Raw genomic sequence first — 21,670 nt, 5'->3', positions numbered from 1 at the left:
AAAATATAGCTTAAGGACTGGAAACAGTGAGTCATGGTAAATGTCTTGGATCTTGGAATACAGAATAAAATTTCAAAATTGATTGATGATACCAGACTTAGAGGTGTGGCAACCAATGAGGAAGATCCCAATCGACTGCAACAGGATATAGATAGACTAGCAGAATGGGCAAACATTGGCAAATGGAATTTAATACAGAGAACTGTGAGGTGATGCATTTTGGCAAACGGATAGGGAGGGGCGATATAGATGCAAAGGCACAGTCCTAAAGAGTGTACAGGGACAGAGGGATCTGGGGGTTCATGTGCATCGATCTTTGAAGGTGGCAGATATTGAGAGAGTGGTTAACAAAGCATTTTGGATCTTGGGCGTCAGAAATAGAGGATTTGGGCTTGATTTTATTTCGGCAACGGGGTCCCGGATACAGGCTGGAAGGCAGTAGGGAGGGGGTGGGAGCCTGCCTCGGCCCTTTATTGGACTCCCAGCCAAATTCAACAGTAGGCAGGCAATTAACTGCCCTGCATCGGGAATGCCGTCCCCTTTAAGTGACAAGATCCAGCCCCAAGAGCTGCCAGCCAATCAGGGGGCCAGCAGCTCAGCTGTCCCAGCAGCACGTGTGGGAGCAGTGGCCACTGTTGGGCCTGCACTTGACCTGGAGTAGCATTGTGGACACCACCCTGGGACCAAGGTAAGTGGGTTCGGGGTCGCAGTCATGTCATGGGGGTGGCCATCATCTCTGGGGGGCCCTCAATGGGCGATGGATTGTCCTTGGAGGAGGGACCTGCACCCCCTCCCTCCCACGAAGGCGCTAGGAGGCCCCCAAGTGTCATCTGGGGAGGCACTGGGGTAGTGGTAATGTCACTGGACTAGTAATCCAGAACCCAGGGTAATGCTCTGGGGACATGGGTTCGAATCCCACAACAGATGGTTAAATTTGAATTCAATTAATAAATCTGGAACTAAAAAGTTAGTCTAATGGTGACCATGAAACCATTGGTGATTGTTGTAAAAACCCATCTGGTTCACTAATGTCTTTTAGGGAAGGAAATCTGTCGTCCTTACCTAGTCTGGCCAACATGTGACTCCAGACCCATAGCAATGTGGTTGACTCTTAAAATGCCCTCTGGGATGGTCTAGCATCCACTCAGTTCAAGGGCAATTAAAGATGGGCAATAAATGCTGGCCTAGCCAGCGACGCCCACATCCCACAAATGAACAAAAAGAAAACTGGCAGTGCCTCCACGTGGTGGGCGGGCCCCTCTGACGTTAGCTAAATGTCAGTGAAGGCAGAAGGCAGCCATTTATGGGCCACTTAAGTGGCTTAATTAACCTGCAAGCAGACTTCACATCTGCCACGGTGCCCACTCTGGACAAAATGGCATGCAGGCAGGGCAACGTGGGCATGCCACTACATGCCATTTTCTCTGCCTCCTTGCCTTCCAGCCTGTCTCCAAGGGCCGGATAAAATCCAACACGTTGAGAACAAAAGGAGGGAAGTTATGCTAACCTATATAAAGATCTAGTTAGGCCACAACTATAGTTTTCTTTATTCATTCATGGAATGTAGGCATCACTGGCTAGGCCAGCATTTATTGCCCATCCCTAATTGCCCTTGAGAAGGTGCTGGTGAGCCACCTTCTTCAACTGCGGAAGTCCATTTGGCGTAGGTACACCCACAGTGCTGTTTGGAAGGGAGTTCCATGATTTTGACCCAGTATTGCAACCAGTTCTGCTCATCAGACTTTAGGAAGGATGTGAAGGCCCTTGAGAGAGAGGAGATTTACCAGAATGGTTTCAGGGATGAGGGAATTGAAGAAGCTGGGGTTGTTCACCTTGGAGCAAAGGAGGTTGAAGGGAGATTTGATAGAGGTGTACAAGATGATGACAGGTTTAAATTAGGCTGACAAAGAAAAGCTGTTCCCATTAGCTGATGGTACATGACTAAGGGACACGGATTAATGGTTTTGGGCAAGAGATGCAGGGGAGATGTGAGGAAGAACTTTTTTATGCAGCAAGCGTTAATGACCTGGAACTTGCTGCCTGTGAGGGTGGTAGAAGCAGAGATGATGAAAGATTTCGAAAGGAAATTGGATGAGCACTTGAGGGAAATAAACTTGCAGGTCTACAGGGATGGAGTGGGGGAATGGGACTGAATGAATTGGTCTACAGCGAGCTGGCATGAACTCAATGGGCTGAATAGACTCATTCTGTGCTGTAATGACTCTAGGATTCTCTATGAGTCTATATTTGATATATTTGACTCTAATCTGAGCTTGTTATGCCCACAGTTTGATTGAAAGCATTTATTTCAGTCAGAGTCTGTTCTCGTTCAAGTTATCAACACTGATAATACTCTGAGTTTATTTTAGTTTAATTAGATTTTATGTTAGATTATATTAATGGTGCCCACTCAGTTTGAAGATGTCACTTTTGCAGTTGCTTTTCTGTTATTGATCCTGGGGCACTCCAGCATCATCTTGTTGGTGTATTTAAAGTTGGCAAGTGAGCACTGACTCACTGGGCAGGAGGAATCCCCTTTACATGGACAATGGATGGTTACAATTCTGCTCCGGTCTGCCATAGCTGCCACTACAACCCTGGTGCAGTCCGCAGGAAGGACTGGTCTCTCAGGGACCCACAGCATGTGTGCCTGGGAGAACATCTCACTGGCAGCTCTGAAAACATCTGCTTTAAATGAAGTGAACAATTTCAGTCTTATGTCTCATAGCCGAGCGCCCCACCCAGCGAAACACAAATCGTGGAAAGGTGCTGCTGAGAGTCTCCAGTGTGATCAAAGTGGTAGAAACACTATCCTTTCAACAGCCTCCTTCTTTCTCCCAGAGAAGCATTTCAAAAGTTTTTGAGACATTCCTATTTCACTCTGGGTGCAATTTAAATGCTTGCCAGGGTTGAGGAAAGGCAAACAACAAACTGGAAGATCAGGTTTGAAGCTCTTGACATTTGTTTTTGAAAAGGCAAATACTCCCTTTCTCTCACACTAGCAATCCCATATATAAATCACATTGAGTAACCGTGATTGTTCCCTGACTGGTGGGATTTGGACACTGCCTGTCAGAGCACCTAGAGCTTCCTCTCATGAATATCTGAAGGTGGGGTTGAATGCATATGCTTTGACGGGTAGGGGGATGGTAATGGTATCAGTGTGGTACGTTTTTCTAAATCTCTCTTACATTGAGTTGTACAATATTGAACACACCTTTGTGGGCCCTGTTACAGTTACAAGATGCACACTGCATTACATTGCATATCAACAGCTGTGTACACTGAGGCCCCCCACATTCCTGGGTCCCCACTCCGTTGGTGCAGGTTTGGTGGTACAAAACCCCAGAATGTGTCTGTGCCGGCCATCAAGCACCTATCTATTCTCTTTTGAAGGCAGGTTAAGGGGTCGGGGGAGGAGGGGATTAGGTGACAGCTCAAGTTCTGATGATGTAAATTCTCCGAGAGCCTGAGGAATGGATTTGGTGATTAATAAATGCCTCCGCATCAAAAAATGCAATTTGATTTGAAAAAAAAAAATCAGACTTCAGTTGACTGGTTTACATCCTTGCAATTTCCAATGGCCCACTCAAAAAAAAAGAACACTTGGACAAGTGGTGACTTAAATCAGTAACTCATGCAACGAATTTAGAAGAAATTTCTTTACTCAGAGTGGTAAGAATGTGGAACTCACTGACACTTTGAAAGGGAACCTTGAGGCATACGAGGGAGAAGGAGATGGAGGAATGCCAGGGGTGGAGTGGCTCTGGTAAGGTGAAGGGAATAGAGGGATATGAGAGGATGCCAGGGGTGAGGTGGTTAGGGTAGGAGAAGGGAATAGAGGGATATGAGAGGATGCCAGGGATGGGGTGGTTATGATGGGGAGAAGGGAATAGAGGGATATAGGGGGATGCCAGGGGTGGGGTGGTCAGGGTAGGAGAAGGGAATAGAGGGATACAGGGGGATGTCAGGGATGGGGTGGTTATGATGGGGAGAAGAGACTAGAGGGATACAGGGGGATGTCAGGGGTGGGGTGGTTAGGGTAGGAGAAGGGAATAGAGGGATATGAGAGGATGCCAGGGATGGGGTGGTTATGATGGGGAGAAGAGACTAGAGGGATATGAGAGGATGTCAGGGATGGGGTGGTTATAATGGGGAGAAGGGAATAGAGGGATATGAGAGGATGTCAGGGGTGGGGTGATTTATGATAGGGAGAAGGGAATAGGGAGATATGGGGGATGCCAGGGGTGGGGTGGTCAGGGTGAGAAGGGGTGATTAGAATGGGAGGAAGCTTGTGTGGGGTATAAATACTGACCTAGACCAGTTGGGCTGAAATCCCTGTTTCCGCACTGTCGATGCTATGCAAATTCTATTTATAATTGAATAGAACCCATGGAGACATGAGAAAACCTTTTTTTTTTAAACACAGTGAATGGTTAGGATCTGGAATTCCCTGCCTGAGAGTATGGTGGAGGCTGGTTCTATGATGGCTTTCAAAAGAGAATCGGATAAGCACCTGAAGAGAAAAAAAAACTGCAGGGCTATGGGGAAAGGGCAGGGGATGGGACCAGGTGAGTTGCTCTTGCAGAGAGCTGGCACGGACATGACGGGCCAAAGGGCCTCCTTCTGTGCTGTAACCATTCTATGATATTATGATAACACAGGGTCATTGTACTCAGGTTTGCCATTGAAGAGTGAAACTGGACCACTGAACTAAAGAGATTCTCAAACCGACTAATCAGATGCTACAGAACTCTGATAGTCCCGGGCATAACTTTCCCACTCTGTTCTCTCAAGGTTGGTATTTCCCACTGTCACTGTATCACCTGGTGGAGGTGAATATAACACCATCTGCTGCCACAACTGGAGTACTGCAGACCATGCAACCTTAGTCAATGGATTCCTCCTGCTATTGATTGGTAACAAAAGAGCTTTACTCGTAAATTATTTTCTTTACAGTTTTTGTTCACATGCACCATTGACTGCCTTAACTATTTAGCCTCATTTACATTCCCCTTTTCCCTGAGGCAGCTGTCACATAGCTCAAGTTTGTAGATCAAATCCAAGTTGGGTCAATGACCTGCAGGATGTGATTGTTCCCAGATCCCTCCTCACAGATTGAGGGACTGTACAGTGAGCTCGATGTAGAGACTTTCTACTCTTCAGCCTGCCACATATTTAACAAACTGATATAATGAGTAGATACAAGTGTCTGAAGTTACTTCTGCTTTTCTATCTGTAAATGGTCTTGTGTTTTATAGCCAAGGCCCAACTCTACCAAAGATGAGACCAAAAGTGAAAAGAGTAGGGAAAAGGATGAGGTAAATCAAGTAATGGCAGTTTGGGTTTTAAACGCCTGTAGACTATAGGAAGCTGGATTGTTTGAGCAGATAAGGAGCTCTGCAGTTTTGAGAACCTAGTAAAGTTAGAGTAGTGAATGATGAAATGAGTATTCATTTCAACAGAGGGCACAAAGAATGAACAAGACATTTCATTTGCAGCTCAGGAGGAAGAAGAGCAAAAAGTTCAGAGGACCTGAGACACTTGATAAAATAAAGGGACAAAAAAAAAGATTGAGTGGAGATAGGGCAGAGTGGAAGCTGTAAGGGACAGCAAATTACCTCTGAAGAACAAGTTTTTCCTGTGTTATGTCCAGGAACATGAAGAGAGCTGGAAGTGCAGAGGTGGCCCTCACCGGATATGGGAGCAGGATTCAACCCTTGGATAGCCATGGGGTGTCCATAGAGGTCAGAGTTACTTGTGTATCCAATCTCCAAATGTTTGGTCTTTACAGATGCCCTTCAATCATTGGACTTCCAATATGTGAAATTCTTCAGAGCCCATTCTGCACACGACCACGGTGTCCATCACTGCTGTTACCCAGGGACCATAAATTAATCGCATTTGATTGAAAGGAAATGATTGTTAGGAATAAACACTCCGGTTGCTGTGGTAATATAATGGCCGCTTTTATTTCAGACTGTGGAACATTCTCCCCAAAGGTAACATGGGGAAATCCTGGGGTGCTACAGAACGCTAGGGCACCCTTTGTGTTCAACTAACAATGTGCAGATACAAAACATAAAAGGTCAGCACGTACATTAAACAGTTTTATATGGGGGTTGGAGTTCTTCTGTGACCACCCCTAGAGAAAGGAGGCATTCGATCCCACCTCCCAGAGCTTTAGGAGTTTACTATTAACCTCATGTGGCGCGCTCTCTCTCACTGCAGAATCCCATCAGTTACACTGATGACGGATACTAACCCAATCAGTATAACCCATCTTTTCTCTATACAGATGCAGACTGACTTGCTGTGTATTTCCAGCATTTTCTATTTTATTTCAGATTTCAAGCATTTGCAGTTTTCCTTTATAATTTCCACGGTTTAATGGCTATTTTTAGAATTCACTCAATCTGTGAACCCCTTAAAATGAAATGGGTAACACAAAAGGGTGCACCTTTTACTCCGATTGCTTCCTCAGACTCTGATATTAAAATAATGTGCTTTGTCTTCTTGAAACCTGTGGTTTTGTATCTGCCTAGAAGCCATTCCAATATCACTGACGGGAAGGCAGACACCCCAAGTGGCTCCATTTATTTCAGGGGTGGGTGGGAGATCTGCAGCTTCAGAACTTTAGTTTAGATGGAGCCACCTACCTCACGGTAACTCACATATAGGGTGGTGCAGTGCACTGATAATGCATTTGTGTAAAATATTGTGATGAATTATTTTAAATAGTGCATGAAGAGACTTTACATGCACAGGTTAACTAGAGAAAGTTAAACTTCTAGTATTCTGTGTACTAAAGCTAGACTCTTCATTCCATCTCTAATGAATAAGAAAATGATTTCCACAGCATAAAACATACAGCCTGACATCATCATAGATATTTCTATTTCATTCTGCTGCTGAGAAGAAAATTAGGAACAGACATAAAAAACAAAGTGTTAAAAACAAAAAAACATCATCCCCCAACCCCAGCCGAGATAATACGACGCAAAGTGCAAAAAACGTTAAGTGCCTCCTCCATTTTGAAAACCATTTTCATCCATTTTCAAAGTGATGCTTCCCAATCACACAGTTTATCACAGACAAGTATTACTTTTATTCCCTGTCCTATTGCCCTGGTCTGGCCCTTGAGAAAACATTGCAGACATGCTTGCCACCTATATCGTTGCTTTACTCTAACACTAATCTCACATCTTAAGTAAAATGCACTTCAGTAACAAGATCTGTGCTGGCGGGAGGTCGGCTGCACACGTCATTCACATGCTAGTTTCCCGTCAAAGCTGGAAAGGGCGATGGCGAATGCCTGGACAGCGCACATTGGGTAGCTGTAATCCATGGTGAACGCATCATCTGCCACACGCCCAAACTGCATCACAATGTAGTCAACTGTGAGGAAGGGAGGGAGGAAAGAGAGGCTGAAGCTGGATTTACAACACTAGACAATGCATTCAAACCCACAGGGAACATCCTCATCCCGCTAGGCAGCCCTCATGCACTGCCCCCTCCCCCTCCCTTGGGTTGCCAATGCTCCAAGATTGTCTAGCGCCTCTAGGAATTGAAGATTATTCTTATGGATACTGCTATGAATATCCTTGGAAAGACCCAAGAGAATCATCGGGCATTCAAAAAGGATTGGGTGTTATTTTCATTTTTTTGGGAACATTTCTATGTATTATTTATAAAAACATTGGAGATTGGATAAAAAGGCTTCTTCACTGAGTTAAGAATCATCCAATTGGATAACCCATTGGCATGGGAAGGCAGTGCCCTGTGAAGATGGATGTGTCAGGTGACCAATGGTGGGAGTGTTGGGGCGGAGTGACTGGAAGCCAGACGTCATGTGATGAGACCTTCAGGAATGTGTTCCAACCAGTGTTGGCAACCCTTCCCCACCCCCAACACCATCCCACCTCCATCCAATCCCATCTCCACCCACCAGCATAACTGAAGGGCCAGGTGTTCCCTGTTACACGGCTACAGGCAGCCCCACTGGTATCTCACCTAAGTGGCCATTCTTTACCTGTGAGCTTCAGCAAGCTGTTTGACCATGGTGTGGGGCACCAGAGCGGTGTCTGATGATGTCCTCACCCGATGTGATGATAGCGCACTTGCCAGCAGGAGTCAGGGAGCATCCATCGGGAGCGGGCTCTCTAGCCGATTTTTTGTCTCCCCTTCCTCCATTGAAGGTAGTTATATGGTTCCTACTCTCACTTCCAGCTCAGATCAACCAAATAAGAATCAGTAATCCCTGAAATCGCCTCCTCATTATGCCGGTGATTGCACCTTGAACCTGAACTGATCCGAATACGGCCAAAGGTCAAAGATCTGGGAAGAGACCTGAAAGTGGGACAACTGACTAATTTCATAAATGAAGACAGGTGACGTATGAGTGAAGTGTCAAGTTGGCAACCCCATACACCATGACACCTTAAAGGAGTAATGTGAGGTAGAATGGGAATATGGATTAATATTTGGTTACGGCTGTGTAGTGGTTATGTCACAGACTGACAATTCAACAAAAAGTGAGTACAAATCCCACCACAGCAGTTTGAGAATTTAAACGCAGTTAAAGTGAAATTCTGGTATCAATGGAAGTGACCATGAAGCTGCAAGATTATTGTAAAAACCCAGCTAGTTCATGAATGTTCTTTAGGGAAGGAAATCTGCCATCCTTACTTAGTCTGGCCTTTCTGTGACTCCAGACCCACAGCAATGTGGCTGACTCTTAACTGCCCTCTGAAATTGCCCAGCAAACCATTCAATTGCATCAAAGCATTACCAGCAGCTCAAGAACATGGGTTACCACAACCTTCTCAAGGGCAATTAGAGATGGTCAACAAATGCTGGGCTTGCCAACGATATTCACATCCCGGGATTAATTTTAAAAAAGCCTTCACACCACTGATCTCCCAGGCTTTCCACTGGAGGAGAGACACTGACTGGAAAGCCAGACACTCCCTGAAGACAGAGAGGACAGATGAGAGGACAATTTATCCCAGACTCCTCTGACATTGGGCCAAAGTTTGAGTGTTTCAGTGGAGGTCTGAAAGCAGCTCCCTGAGGCCTTTCCATGGGAAATGGTGCATGGAAATGGGAAAGAGAAAAGTCAAATTAGAGAAGGACAAAAAACTAAAACCTGAGGAGAGGCAGTCACATTCACGAAAAAAATATCTAAAGTGTTCTGGCACTCACTGTAAACATGGAGATGTAACTTACCATCGTTTTCGTGGACTATCTGGAAATTCTTCACTGAGGCGTGTGTCACTCTCCCGTGGAAATTCAACACATAGGACTGAGTATCATTGTTCCACACTGGGGTCTTATTGTGCAGCTCAATTAAGTTCTCCATGTTTTTATTCTGCCATTTTGAGAGCACGCCATCTTTGTCCTAAAGGGATGATCACATTCCTCATCACTTCACATTCCTCTGCAAACACAGCATTCAACAAACTGGGGAGAACTTTATAGGCAGTGAGCCCTCAGCTCAGCGTCAAAGCCAGAATCTGCAGTTGAATGAGCTGGGGGTTCAGAGGCTGCTTCAGGCCACAAGAAGCTTTGCATTATTACAAAGCTTTAATTTATTCTGTTTCACACAAAATGTAAACTGATTGATGAGGGATTTTAACTGATTGACTAAAAATCGGATGGGACAGTTTACTACTGTAGGAGGAGGGGGGGAAGTGGTTTACCCCAATACTCTGGTGGGGGGGGGGAGGAAGTGGTTTACCCCATTATTCCAGTGGAGGGGGAGTGGTTTCCCCCATTACTCCAGTGGGTGCGGGGGTGTGGTTTACCCCATTATTCCAGTGGGGGAGGTGGCATGGTTTACCTCATTACTCCAGTGGGGGGTGGGGGGAGTGATTTACCCTATTATTCCAGTAGGGGGAGGGGGGTGCGGTTTGCCCCATTATTCCAGCGGGAGAGGTGTCATGGTTTACCCCATTACTCCAGTGGGGTGAGGGGCAAGGGAGTGGTTTACTCCATTACTCCAGTTGGGGAAGGGAGAGTGGTTTACCCCATTATTCCAGTTGGGGAGGGGGAGTGGTATACCCCAATATTCCAGTGGTGGAAGGGGTTGTGGTTTACCCCGTTACTCCAGTGGGGGTGGGGGGTGTGGTGGTTTACCTCATTATTCCAGCTTGGGGGAAAGGGCCATTACTCCCGTGGGTGGGAAGGGTTGGGAGTGGTGCTGGAACAGTTTACTCCAGCTGTGTGGGGGGAAGTGGTTTACTCTATTATTCCAGTGGGGGGAGGGGGGAAGGGAGGAGTGGTTTATCCCATTACTGCCATGGATGGGAGGGGTTGGGGGTGGTGCTGGGACAATTTACTCCAGCTGTGTGGGGGGAAGTGGTTTACTCTATTATTCCAGTGGGGGGAGGGGGGAAGGGAGGAGTGGTTTATCCCATTACTGCCATGGATGGGAGGGGTTGGGGGTGGTGCTGGGACAATTTACTCCAGTTGTGTGGGGGGAAGTGGTTTACCCTTTTACTCAAGTGGAGTCAAGTTTACTCCAGTGCAATGGCGGGGGGTTTTACTGCAGTGGCAGATAGTTTCCAGCAATATGTGACCCTGGTATCTCAGATCAGAGCCTGGTTGAAAGACAAGGAACTCAGTTACTCGGATAAACGTCATAAAGATGGACATTTTTAATGTTTCCTTCAGCTCACCTTATGTGGTCGGAAGGGAATGCGTTCCTGGTCTTCATCCATTGCTGAGATAATCACTGTCATCTTCCTGGGACCTTTGAATCCAAGGACATTTGTCTCCTGTAAACAATGTATAACTCTGTGTTAAGCTACACATAAACACCAAAGCAGCACATTAATCAGATGCAGTAACATGTGCTCAGGTTCACAGTTTATCAATACTTAGAAAGAGGGTTGAAGTGTAAACTCTGTGTGTCTCATAGAATCTGTGACTGTGGCTATTGAAAGTTGCGGTCCCAATTAACAGGAGAGCCTCACTAGAGAATCAGCTCAAGAGAACCTTGATAGGCATCATAGGGTATCGGAGAGGAATTTTCCAATTTTTATTCCCCTCATATACTTTTTAAATAAATTTATTGTTTGCCGCTCCCAGGAAATGACACAAAACAGAGAGCATCTGTATTGTGAGGCTGAAGCTTGTCGAACAGACTGAGCAGACCAGAAGATCTTTTCCAGTGGATCAATTCCCTATGTTCATATTTCTTCAGTCATGTCTGTACCAATGTTGACTCCTGGTCATCTGTAAAGAATGGCCAGCTGCCAGGCATTTTACGGAAGCAATACTTTTCAAAGTAATGCCACATCTGTCCAACCCAACCAGCCTCTCCCCACAAAAGTCTCAGGAAGAGCCAAAATATGGGTAGGAAGTACCAGGCTGTGGACAGGAAATGCCTTACTGAGATCAAGAAGTAACAGACTGTGGACGGGAAGTGCCTTACTGAGAACAGGAAGTACCAGGCTGTGGACAGGAAATGCCTTACTGAGATCAAGAAGTAACAGACTGTGGACGGGAAGTGCCTTACTGAGAGCAGGAAGTACCAGGCTGTAGACAGGAAGTGCCATACTGAGAACAGAAAGTAACAGATTGTGGACAGGAATTGCATACTGATAACAGGAAGTACCAGTCTGTGGACAGGAATTGCATGCTGAGAGCAGGAAGTACCAGGCTGTGGATAGGAATTGTCAGAATATGGGCTGGAAGAACCAGGTGAGCAGATGTGGGCAAGAAATACCAGATTGTGAGCAACAAGTGCCAAGCTGTGAACAGTTCTTTCTAAGTGCCTTTTAACGAGGGACCCCCTCCCCCTCCCCCTACCTCCTCCAGATCCAGCAAGCAACCCACAAGGTTTGCCTGGTGTGCTCCCTGTACGGTGACAGGCCCACTTACTGCTAGGCTAATACCGGCGATGGTGAGATGAGGCCCTTAATTAGGCATTAATTGCCACTTAAGGGCCTCAATTGGTGATGGAGCAGGAAGACCAGGAGGATGCCCCCGTCACCACCCTGCCCGATAAGATGCCCTCCCCGCCTCCAAACTCGCCATGTGGGAGAACATAAAATTCCCCCCGATCATTTCTAAGTGACAAACTGGCGGGTGCCTCAGGCAGCAGTAACAACCCCAAGAGGAAAATTAGACGGAACACCCAATGAGCAGAAACCTGATGCAAAGCATGTCCGCCCATTCTTTCTATCAGTTATACCCTTTTCACAGCCATTGACCAATAGCAACCAACTATAAAATCCACCTTAATGTGTGTATTCTTCTTGCCTAGCCAGGGCTCTCTCTCAGTGTTACCTCAATAGCAGGAGTGAGCGTGTTGGCAGCCTCCTCCTCATCCTCAATGAGATGTGGCTCTGGGGCTCTACCCTCTTGAGGTCATAAGCAGACCCTGCAACTACTGCCAGCACTTGGGACTCCCTTGCTGGCTGACTGCTTCTGTCTACAGTCTAGCACTACCTGATCAAGGGACCTGGCATTGGGAAGGTGGCAGGAGGGCCACTGGGAGCTACCCCCCTACCCTTATTGACAAGCCCCTACAACCTATGGCCTGGGTTCTTTGATGCTCCTGAGCCTCCAGTGAGTGCTTCACCGGCAGCAGCCACTGACTCTGCGATGGCGCTGCTCAATAGACCAGCAGCTCTCAGCAGGCAGGACTTCTGTCGCCGGGGCCGTTAATCCTGGGGAAGGCCCGCTGCTGTCCACGTAAGTGCCTAATTTGCACATAATGCGGTGGGCCTTCCCCAGTGGAGGCGACCCAGGGCTCTCGCCAACTCTTCAGTCAGTGGCCGAGACCCCCGTCACTCACATAAAATTCCCCCTGATGACACCATTTAGACTTTCATATATTTTCCTGCTACCGTGTTTCCTATACTTCAACAAGTGTTTCATTGGCTGTAAAGCATTTTGGGGTGTCCTGAGATTGTGAAAGATGCAAGTTCTTTCTTTCCAACAAGTGAAAGTATGATACAAATCTGAAGCTGGCTGTCAATAATTTGCTGAGACAAGTCCATCTCTTCACTACAGACACTTACATAAATGATGGCAGCAAGTTCCTGACGGACGTTGGAACGGTCAGCCTTTCCCCTCTCAGGGTTGACTCCATTGTCAAACACTGTAAACTTGGTCCCCATCAGGTTCGACCTTAGGACATACAAGCAAACTAAAATAAAGCTGGTGTACATCAAGGGCAAATAATTATCAAACGAGTCAAAAAGGGAGCAAAGGAGGGAAAGACCAAAAGGTGAGCAGACGAACAATGACTGATAGGAAAAGACCCTTTGGTTTATCCAGCCTGTCCTGCACAATTTGTAATACCTGTGCATCACAATATAATCGACTCTACACCCTTCCCAAAATCATGTGGGAGAGGTGAAAAATCAGGTAAAAGGTGATGCCAATTTGGGAATAAACAGACTGAGAAATTCCTCTCTGACCCTCCTTAGGTGATTGAAACTGATCCAAGTAGTCACTCTAGCCTTTTCTAATCTGGCATCTGAGTCAAACCAGGCTACCGTCCTAAACTGGACATGGTAAAGGGATGCGTCAATCCCAGGATACAGCACCTCCTTTTGCACAAGGTGATTTCCACCCTGGCCAGAAACGGATCCAACTCTCACTTGAAGGAATTCTGCAAACTGGCAACAACTGCACGAGCTGGCAGGTTGTTCCAGAGCTCCACTATTCTCTGGGAAAAGAACTGCCTCCTGATATCTAACCTAGATCTGGCTTTGTATAACTTAAAACTGACCCCTGGTTCTCTCCATCTTCCTCCCTTAACAGATCAGAATATAGTGGGAGAGTCAACGAAAAGCTTTTTTTTGGTGGACTCTGCACTGGATTTGTGCATTTGCCAGTGCATCTCAGAGTCACTCATTAATGTAAAGATCAAGTTTTCAGCAGATGCCAGGGAGTGTTTCTTTACACTGAAAGTGATCAACAGCTGGAATTGTCTTTGGAAGGTTCAATGAAGCCAGGACAGTGGACTTATTTAAGAAACCAGCTAATGGGGTTATGGTAGGATGCATTCTGGAAGGATGAGATCAAATAGGCTGAAGGGTCTTCATTCAGACTTATCTTGTGATCTTTTTATTGAAGCCCACAGTACCAAATCCTTCTCTCACTCTCTTATGTATCTGGCTCCAGCATCACATCATAGCTGAGATGCTGGGGATGGAAGTCCACAAGCACCTGGAGCAGGACATCTACTGAGGGGCACAGGTGAGAAGGAGTAGACATATAGCAATGGTCGTCATGAGCTCCCAGAGTTTTATACAACTCCTCAGCTGGTAGCTTTGTATAGGTCAGGTGAGCCCAAGAAAGAGGAAGAAGAGAAAATACTTAAAAGAATTGGGAGACCCACCTCAAGAAAAAAGAAGACAAAGAAACTGGGAATTTGAACCTGTTGCTTAACAATGTTTTTAAACTAAAAGCAAAATACTGTAGATGCTGGAAATCTGAAACAAAAACAGAAATTGCTGGAAATATTCAGCAGGTCTGGCAGCATCTGTGGTGAGGGAAACAGAGTTAACATTTCTGGTCAATGACCTTTCATCAGAACTCTTTAAACTGTTAGTTTAAAACAATATCCACTGAGCTGTTCAAGGACTCATTGGGTGATGCATCATGGAGTTCAGTGCAGAGCAGGGAGATCCCAGGTTTGGTGAGATAAGCTGAGGTTAGAAACGCAAAGCCCCCCACTTGCCCCCACTCAAACAGCCTGCTAACACTCATTTTCTCATCTCACACGTGGTTGATGTTTCAGGGTTTTGTCAATGGTTGTGGAAATAAGCAGCAAGGAAGTGGAGAAAAATGGAGATAGTGGAAAAGAGACCCCCCCCCCCCCCACAAAACCACATAAAAATAGTAAAATAGGAACAGAAAATGCTAGAAAGAATCAGCCAGTCAGGCAGCATCTGTGGAGAGAGAAACAGAGTTAACTTTTCAGGTCCACCTGGATTGCTAACTCTGTCTGACCTGCTGAGAGAAAGTTTTATAGCATTTTCTATCTTTATTTTAAATTTCCAGCATCTGCAATATTTTAAATTTGTTACAGAGCAGGACGCCAGTTCATTCATCAGTTGACGGATTGTGCCTGTCGTCACTCAAATGCGGGAATAGGTCGCTTCGGGCTAAATCGAGACAGAACTATTAAGTGGAGGTGTTTACCTGCTGGAGACCAATCCTTTCTCACATCAACATTTCTCTTCAATTAGTTCTTTATGTCTTTGCAAGGACAGGCACGATCCCATTATTTATAAATGGTAATAAAAAAGTTCAGTACCAAACCAATTCCCAAACACAATTCACATCTCTTTCAGGAGTTGAGGGGCTACTGAAGGTCAGCGAGGGGTGGGGCAGGGGTGCAAGATGGTGGGAATGCATAGCGTTTACAATGAGTTGTAGTTTGAGCAGGATAGAACTCGGAAGATTGCCAAGTGTGGGATAAGTTAAACATTAAAGCGATTGAAACCTAGATGAGGGTTTGAGTGGTGGTGGGGTGAGATAATGGGGTGAGGCAATGTTACTGAGATAGAAGTGAATGTGGTGGCCTAGAGAGAGTGCATGTGTTCATGTTGAGCCTTCAGGAAACATCAGATTTTAAAATGTGAAAGCTTTTAATAGTAGATTATGATTAAAGGCTCAGGCCAAAAGCAATCGTTGTGTTAAATATGCACAATGATACATTGGAGGTGGGTCTGTATCAAATGCCTCTCCATTGTTTAGAAACCACTTTAGCCCAGAGCTATCCCAATATCTGGCCCAACCTCATATCCAGCATCAACATCATATCCAGAATAATTAACAGAGAGGAATGGGACAGCCATTCCCGGGGCCTGTTTTCTGATACAGTCTGACTGACAGCTTGTAACCTTTGGGCCAGCAAACAGTGGACAGGAAGTGACACAGTTTGGTTGGATTTTCAAAGCCTCACTGGCCTGTTGTGCAACTCCTGTTCTGCACCTTGGGACATTGCAGTTTACAGGAGATGAGAACTGTGAGAACTGGAGGCCTGAGTGCGATATGAGGCCAAGGTCCCACTGAACAGGGCATCATGGAATAGGCTGAGAAAACTAATACAGCACTCGAGTAAACCTTCTGTTTGTGTGCTCTCAACACTTGCTGCACCATTGAAGCTTAAATATATAGTCACATGCCTACCTTTACATGTCTATTTATATTGAGACATATTTACATTTTTTCTTTTTAAATTTCGCTATTTTTAAGTTTACATTTCTATTAACATTTACATTTAAATACATTTAAATTTTGACTTAAGTTTGCACTTATATTTAAATTTGCTCCAGTATCTACATTTACACAGCAAAGCCATTCTCCTCTATACATTAGAAAAGTGCCCAGTTTCTGGTTCCAGGTGACATCCTTTCCAGCACCAGGGACAGCTCCACCTGAAGATAAAGTGGATGGTTTTGCAGTTCTCAGGTTCTCACAGTCCAAGTTATTAAGCTGCAGGGGCACTTGGGTTCTGAAACATTGGCTACTGCCAACTTGCTCCCTGACTTTACGTAAGTATGGTGTGTTCCTCCAGGCAGAAAGTGTCCATTACATATCAGGCAGACAATAAGTCTACTGTGTATTTCTCAACAGTTTGCTTCAGAGGCTCCTGATCATCTTGATGCGTTTCCACATAAATCAGACATCCGATTGACCAGGACACTTGGCTGCCACAGGGAGAATTGGCAGATTAATAAATGTGCCTCAGAGTCATTTGACTGTCCTATAGACACTGACACTGGCAATGAAGAGAATACAGAGTATAATTGGATTAATCATCTAAAATATAGGGACAATACTCTGCTCAATATTTGAGATCCAGTGAATGACATACCTTATGTTCCAGTGTTTATTTTAATAGCTCTATTTTATATCTTTACTGATATATTATTAATTACAACAGATGATTGGTTCTTGGGCACTGATGTGCTATACTAGGGAAAAGTAGGACACAGTTTGTAACCAAAAATGACAACAAGCAATATATATTGGTCTAAGGCATGATAGAGGTGCGGAACAGAATGGTCGAGGAAATCAGAGGGAGAAGCACCCTTTGGGCTGTCTCATATTATTTGTAGAAACTGGCTGAGGGCAGGATTACCAGAGGCTGGGAGCACGTCACTTACTTGCCTACTAAATTGACACAATAGGGCGTGGCACAGAGGAGACTGAAGAAATGGGAAGTGGGTCTCTTAGCCAGTAAGTAGCCATGTGATACTGATCAGGAAAGGCCTCAGGTTCAATCTTCAACCTGCGTTGCGATTTAGCTCCTCTCAGCAGGTTGATAGCACAGTTTAGCTCAGCGGCCCTGGATTTGGAAGAGAGATTAGCCACGGTTCCCACATAGAAAAAGTTTAATCCCTTCATTAAGTCTGGATTAGAAGCCAGATGCTAGATGTGAAAATCATACTGGTTAGTAATTCACCTTGAGAAGTATTGCAGAACAGACGGTATTAATCGACCACTCGGTATACTCCCCGACAATATTCAGTTCCATCGACTTTAATAGAACTGGAAAGCACACCTTGTATATAACAGGCAGCTGATGCAATACTGCTTGTTTAATGCTACCTCTCAAGGTGAACTTCTACCCTGGTATCTAACCTATTGTTGACACAATACTTGATCCATATATTTCACTCCAGAGGCATGCTGAACAGGTAAGGTGGATCGTGGAATGGAAACATATGATGGCATCACATCAGATTGGTATTGAGAATAGAGACTACAGAAGGGATGGACAAATGGTAGCAGGTACAACCTGAGCTTTCCAATGAAGTTTTCTCCTCCTCGGGACAGGTCAGTCGGATCTATTGAAATTAGGTAATTGGATGTCTTGCTCTTCTTCCGCTTCCTCCCAGCTAGCAAGAAAATCTGAGAAGAGAGAGAAAGGTTTAGTTAGAAGCACAGTTAATACCCAGATTAGACAATGGTATAATGTCAGAATCGAAATTCCAAACAGACATCAGTTCAACCCAGCCTATTCCTTATTGGAGCTTGGGATGGGTAACATCCAGTTAATGTGGACAAGTGTAATGTGAGCTTTAATGTAGTCTGTCGTGATCCAGTGAGCGGCCCGGAATTACAGTCATTCTAGAACATGGGAATGTGTTTGCAACCAGCTTGGTAACTCCACCGATACAGCTAATAGCCCAAATGTTCAGATCCCTACAATTACCAATCCTCCTGTTTATCTACCCTCACTGGTGATATTTTGCCATTTTCTAATAGGCAATGAAAAGGAGCTCAGTGAAATGAAGGAACCTTCCATTACTTTCTTTCTGGAGAGATTTCAACAGTATCAAACCCTCCCCATGATGCATGTCTATGCCACACTTATATTGATGGATGTGAGAAGCCCATTGTTGTCCTTAAATGTGGAGTTTCATCTGCCAAATCACCTACAGTTCCCAACTGTTCTCACAGGAGATGTTGCAATTTCTACCAGTACCCCTCTGCCACCCTTTGTTAGTACTAGCTAAGGATAGGCTGGGAAGTAGTATGGAGTTCTGTGCTGAGGCTCTATGTGGAACTCTGTGCTGAGGCTCTGTGTGGAGCTCTGTGCTGTGGCTCTATGTGGAGCTCTGTGCTGTGGCTGTATGTGGAGCTCTGTGCTGTGGCTCTATGTGGAGCTCTGTGCTGTGGCTCTATGTGGAGCTCTGTGCTGTGGCTCTATGTGGAGCTCTGTGCTGTGGCTCTGTGGAGCTCTGTGCTGTGGCTCTATGTGGAGCTCTGTGCTGAGGCTCTGTGTCGAGCTCTGTGCTGTGGCTCTATGTGGAGCTCTGTGCTGAGGCTCTGTGTAGAACTTCTTGCTGAAGCTGACAGTGTGTGGAGGTTTTGTGAAGCTCTGCCCTGAGTAAGATGGATAAGAGAGAACTAGTGCTTGTTGTGCATTTAAATTTTCAAAAAGCATTTGATAAGGTCTCGGGCGGCACAGTGGCGCAATGGTTAGCACCGCAGCCTCACAGCTCCAGCGACCCGGGTTCAATTCTGGGTACTGCCTGTGTGGAGTTTGCAAGTTCTCCCTGTGTCTGCGTGGGTTTCCTCCGGGTGCTCCGGTTTCCTCCCACAGCCAAAAGACTTGCAGGTTGGTAGGTAAATTGGCCATTATAAATTGCCCCTAGTAGAGGTAGGTGGTAGGGAAATATAGGAACAGGTGGGGATGTGGTAGGAATATGGGATTAGTGTAGGATTAGTATAAATGGGTGGCTGATGGTCGGCACAGACTCGGTGGGCCGAAGGGCCTGTTTCAGTGCTGTATCTCTAAACTAAACTAAAAGGTGCCACACAAGAGGTTATTACACAAAATTAGGGCTCTCAGCATTGGGGTAATATATTAGCATGGATTGAGGCTTGGTCAATGAATAGAAAACAGAGTAGGAATAAAAGGGAATAAAAACAAAATACTGCGGATGCTGGAAATCTGAAATAAAAACAGAAAGTGCTGGAAAAACTCAGCAGGTCTGGCAGCATCTGTGGAGAAAGAAGCAGAGTTAACGTTTCAGGTCAGTGACCTTTCGTCAGAACTGACAAAGGTTAGAAATTTAATAGGTTTTAAATAAGTAAAGTGGGAGTGGGGCAGTCAGGGGGGGTGGGTGCTGTGGTTTGGAAAGAGAATAAAAGGGAAGATGTGTGATAGGACAGAGAGTCGGAGAGATTAACTGACAAGGTCATGGGACAAAGGCAAAGAGAGTCTGCTAATGGGGTGATGAAAGACAACACATTATTGCCGAGGGAGTGTTAATGACAGAATAATGAGCAGCCCTAGTCAAAAGCCAAAAGAAGGGGACAAGGTGTCGGGGGTAATGGAGGAGTGGACCAGGGTGTTGCAGAGGGAACGATCCCTTTGGAGTGCTGACAGGGGAGGGGAGTGTTCGGTGGTGGCATCACGCTGGAGGTGGTGGAAATGATGGAGGATGATCCTTTGGATGTGTAAGTTGGTGGGGTGGAAAGTGAGGACAAAGAGAACCGTGTCACCGTTCTGGGAGGGAGGGGAAGGGGTGATGGCAGAACTGCAGGAAATGGGTTGGACATGATTGAGGGCCCTGTCAACCACAGTGGAGGGGAGGGGGTTCGGGGAATCCTCGGTTGAGGAAAATGGAAGATATATCAGAAGCACTGTTGTGGAAGGTTGCTTCATCAGAGCAGATGCGTCGGAGATGGAGAAATTGGGAGAATGGAATGGAGTTCTTACAGGAAGCAGGGTGTGAGGGAATGTATTCAAGGTAGCTGTGGGAGTCGGTGGGCTTATAATGAATATTAGTGGACAGTCTATCCCCAGAGGGATAAGCTATGTTTTAGGAATAAAAGGGTCCTTTTTAGGTTGGCAGGCTGTTACCAGTGGGGTGTCTCATGGATCACTGCTAGGGCCTCAGCTATTTACAATCTATATTAATGGTTCAGAGGGAATCGAGTGTAATGTATCAAACTTTGCTAATGATATAAATGTAGGTGGGAATGTAAACTGTGAGGAGGACACAAATAGGCTACAAAAGGATATAGACAGGTTAAGTGTGTGGGCAAGAACATGACAGCTAGAATATAATGTGGCAATGTGTGAGATTATCCACTTGGAAGAAAAAATAGAAAAGTAGAATATTTTTAATTGGGAGAGACTGGGAAATGTTTTATTTAAAGAATTTTGAGTGTCCTTGTGCATGAATCACAGAAAGTTAACATGCAAATACAGCAAGCAATTAGGAAAGCAAATGGTATGTTAACATTTATTACAAAGGAATTAGAGTGTAAGAGTTAAGAAGTCTTACTGCAATTGTACAGAGCATTGGTGAGGCCATTACTGGAGTACTGGATACAGTTTTTGTCTCTTTATCTAAGGAAAGATATATTTTCTTTGGAGGGAGTGCAACCAAGGTTCACCAGACTCATTCCTGGGATGAGGGGACTGTCCTATGAGGAGAGATTGAGTAGACTGGACCTATATTCCCTACAATTTAGAAGAATGAGAGGTGATCTAATTGAAACATATAAAATTATTAAGAGTCTTAATAGTGTAGATGCTGGAGGATGTTTCCTCTGGCTGGGGAGTCTAGAACTAGGAGTCACACTATCAGAATAAGGGGTTGACCATTTAGGACTGAGATGAGGAGAATTTTCTTCTCTCAAAGGGTTTTGAATCTTTGGAATGCTGTACCCCAGAGAGTTGTGGATGCTCAGTCATTGAGTATATTCAAGCCAGAGGTCAATAGATTTGAGAATTAAGGGATATGGGGATAGTGCTGGAAAATGGAGTCGCGGTGGAAGATCAGCCATCATCATGTTGAGTGGCAGAGCACGCTCGAATGGCCTACTCCAGCTCCTATTTCTTGTGTTTTTAAGTTTAATGAGGCTCTGTGTGGAGCTCTGTGCTGAGGCTCTGTGTGGAGCTCTGTGCTGAGGCTCTGTGTGGAGCTTTGTGCTGAGGCTCTGTGTGGAGCTCTGTGCTGAGGCTCTGTGCTGAGGCTCTGTGTGGAGCTCTGTGCTGAGGCTCTGTGTGGAACTCTGTGCTGAGGCTTTGTGCTGAGCTGTGTGCTAAGGCTTTGCCTGGAACTCTGTGCTGAGGCTCTGTGTGGAGCTATGTGCTGAGGCTTTGCCTGGAACTCTGTGCTGAGGCTCTGTGCTGAGCTGTGTGCTGAGGCTTTGTGTGGACTGTATGGATGTT

General features: G+C 45.5%; 1 protein-coding gene across 1 annotated transcript in view; it reads right to left on the bottom strand.

The window, feature by feature from the left end:
* Window positions 1-7,264: 7,264 nt before the first annotated feature.
* LOC137384014 (tubby-related protein 3-like) overlaps window positions 7,265-21,670 on the bottom strand; it is a 51,794-nt gene continuing 37,388 nt past the window's right edge. Inside the window, exons 10-14 of the mRNA XM_068057581.1 lie at window positions 17,774-17,886; window positions 13,032-13,140; window positions 10,680-10,778; window positions 9,229-9,400; window positions 7,265-7,398 (exon numbers count right to left, since the gene is read on the bottom strand). Coding sequence (XP_067913682.1) covers window positions 7,265-7,398; window positions 9,229-9,400; window positions 10,680-10,778; window positions 13,032-13,140; window positions 17,774-17,886 — 627 coding nt within the window. The remainder of the gene's footprint in view (window positions 7,399-9,228; window positions 9,401-10,679; window positions 10,779-13,031; window positions 13,141-17,773; window positions 17,887-21,670) is intronic.

This window comes from Heterodontus francisci, chromosome 25, assembly GCF_036365525.1.
Source record: "Heterodontus francisci isolate sHetFra1 chromosome 25, sHetFra1.hap1, whole genome shotgun sequence".
In the NCBI taxonomy this organism is placed as follows: Eukaryota; Metazoa; Chordata; class Chondrichthyes; order Heterodontiformes; family Heterodontidae; genus Heterodontus; species Heterodontus francisci.
Note: the sequence above shows the minus strand (reverse complement) of the source record. Positions and strands in the feature narration are given on the sequence as shown.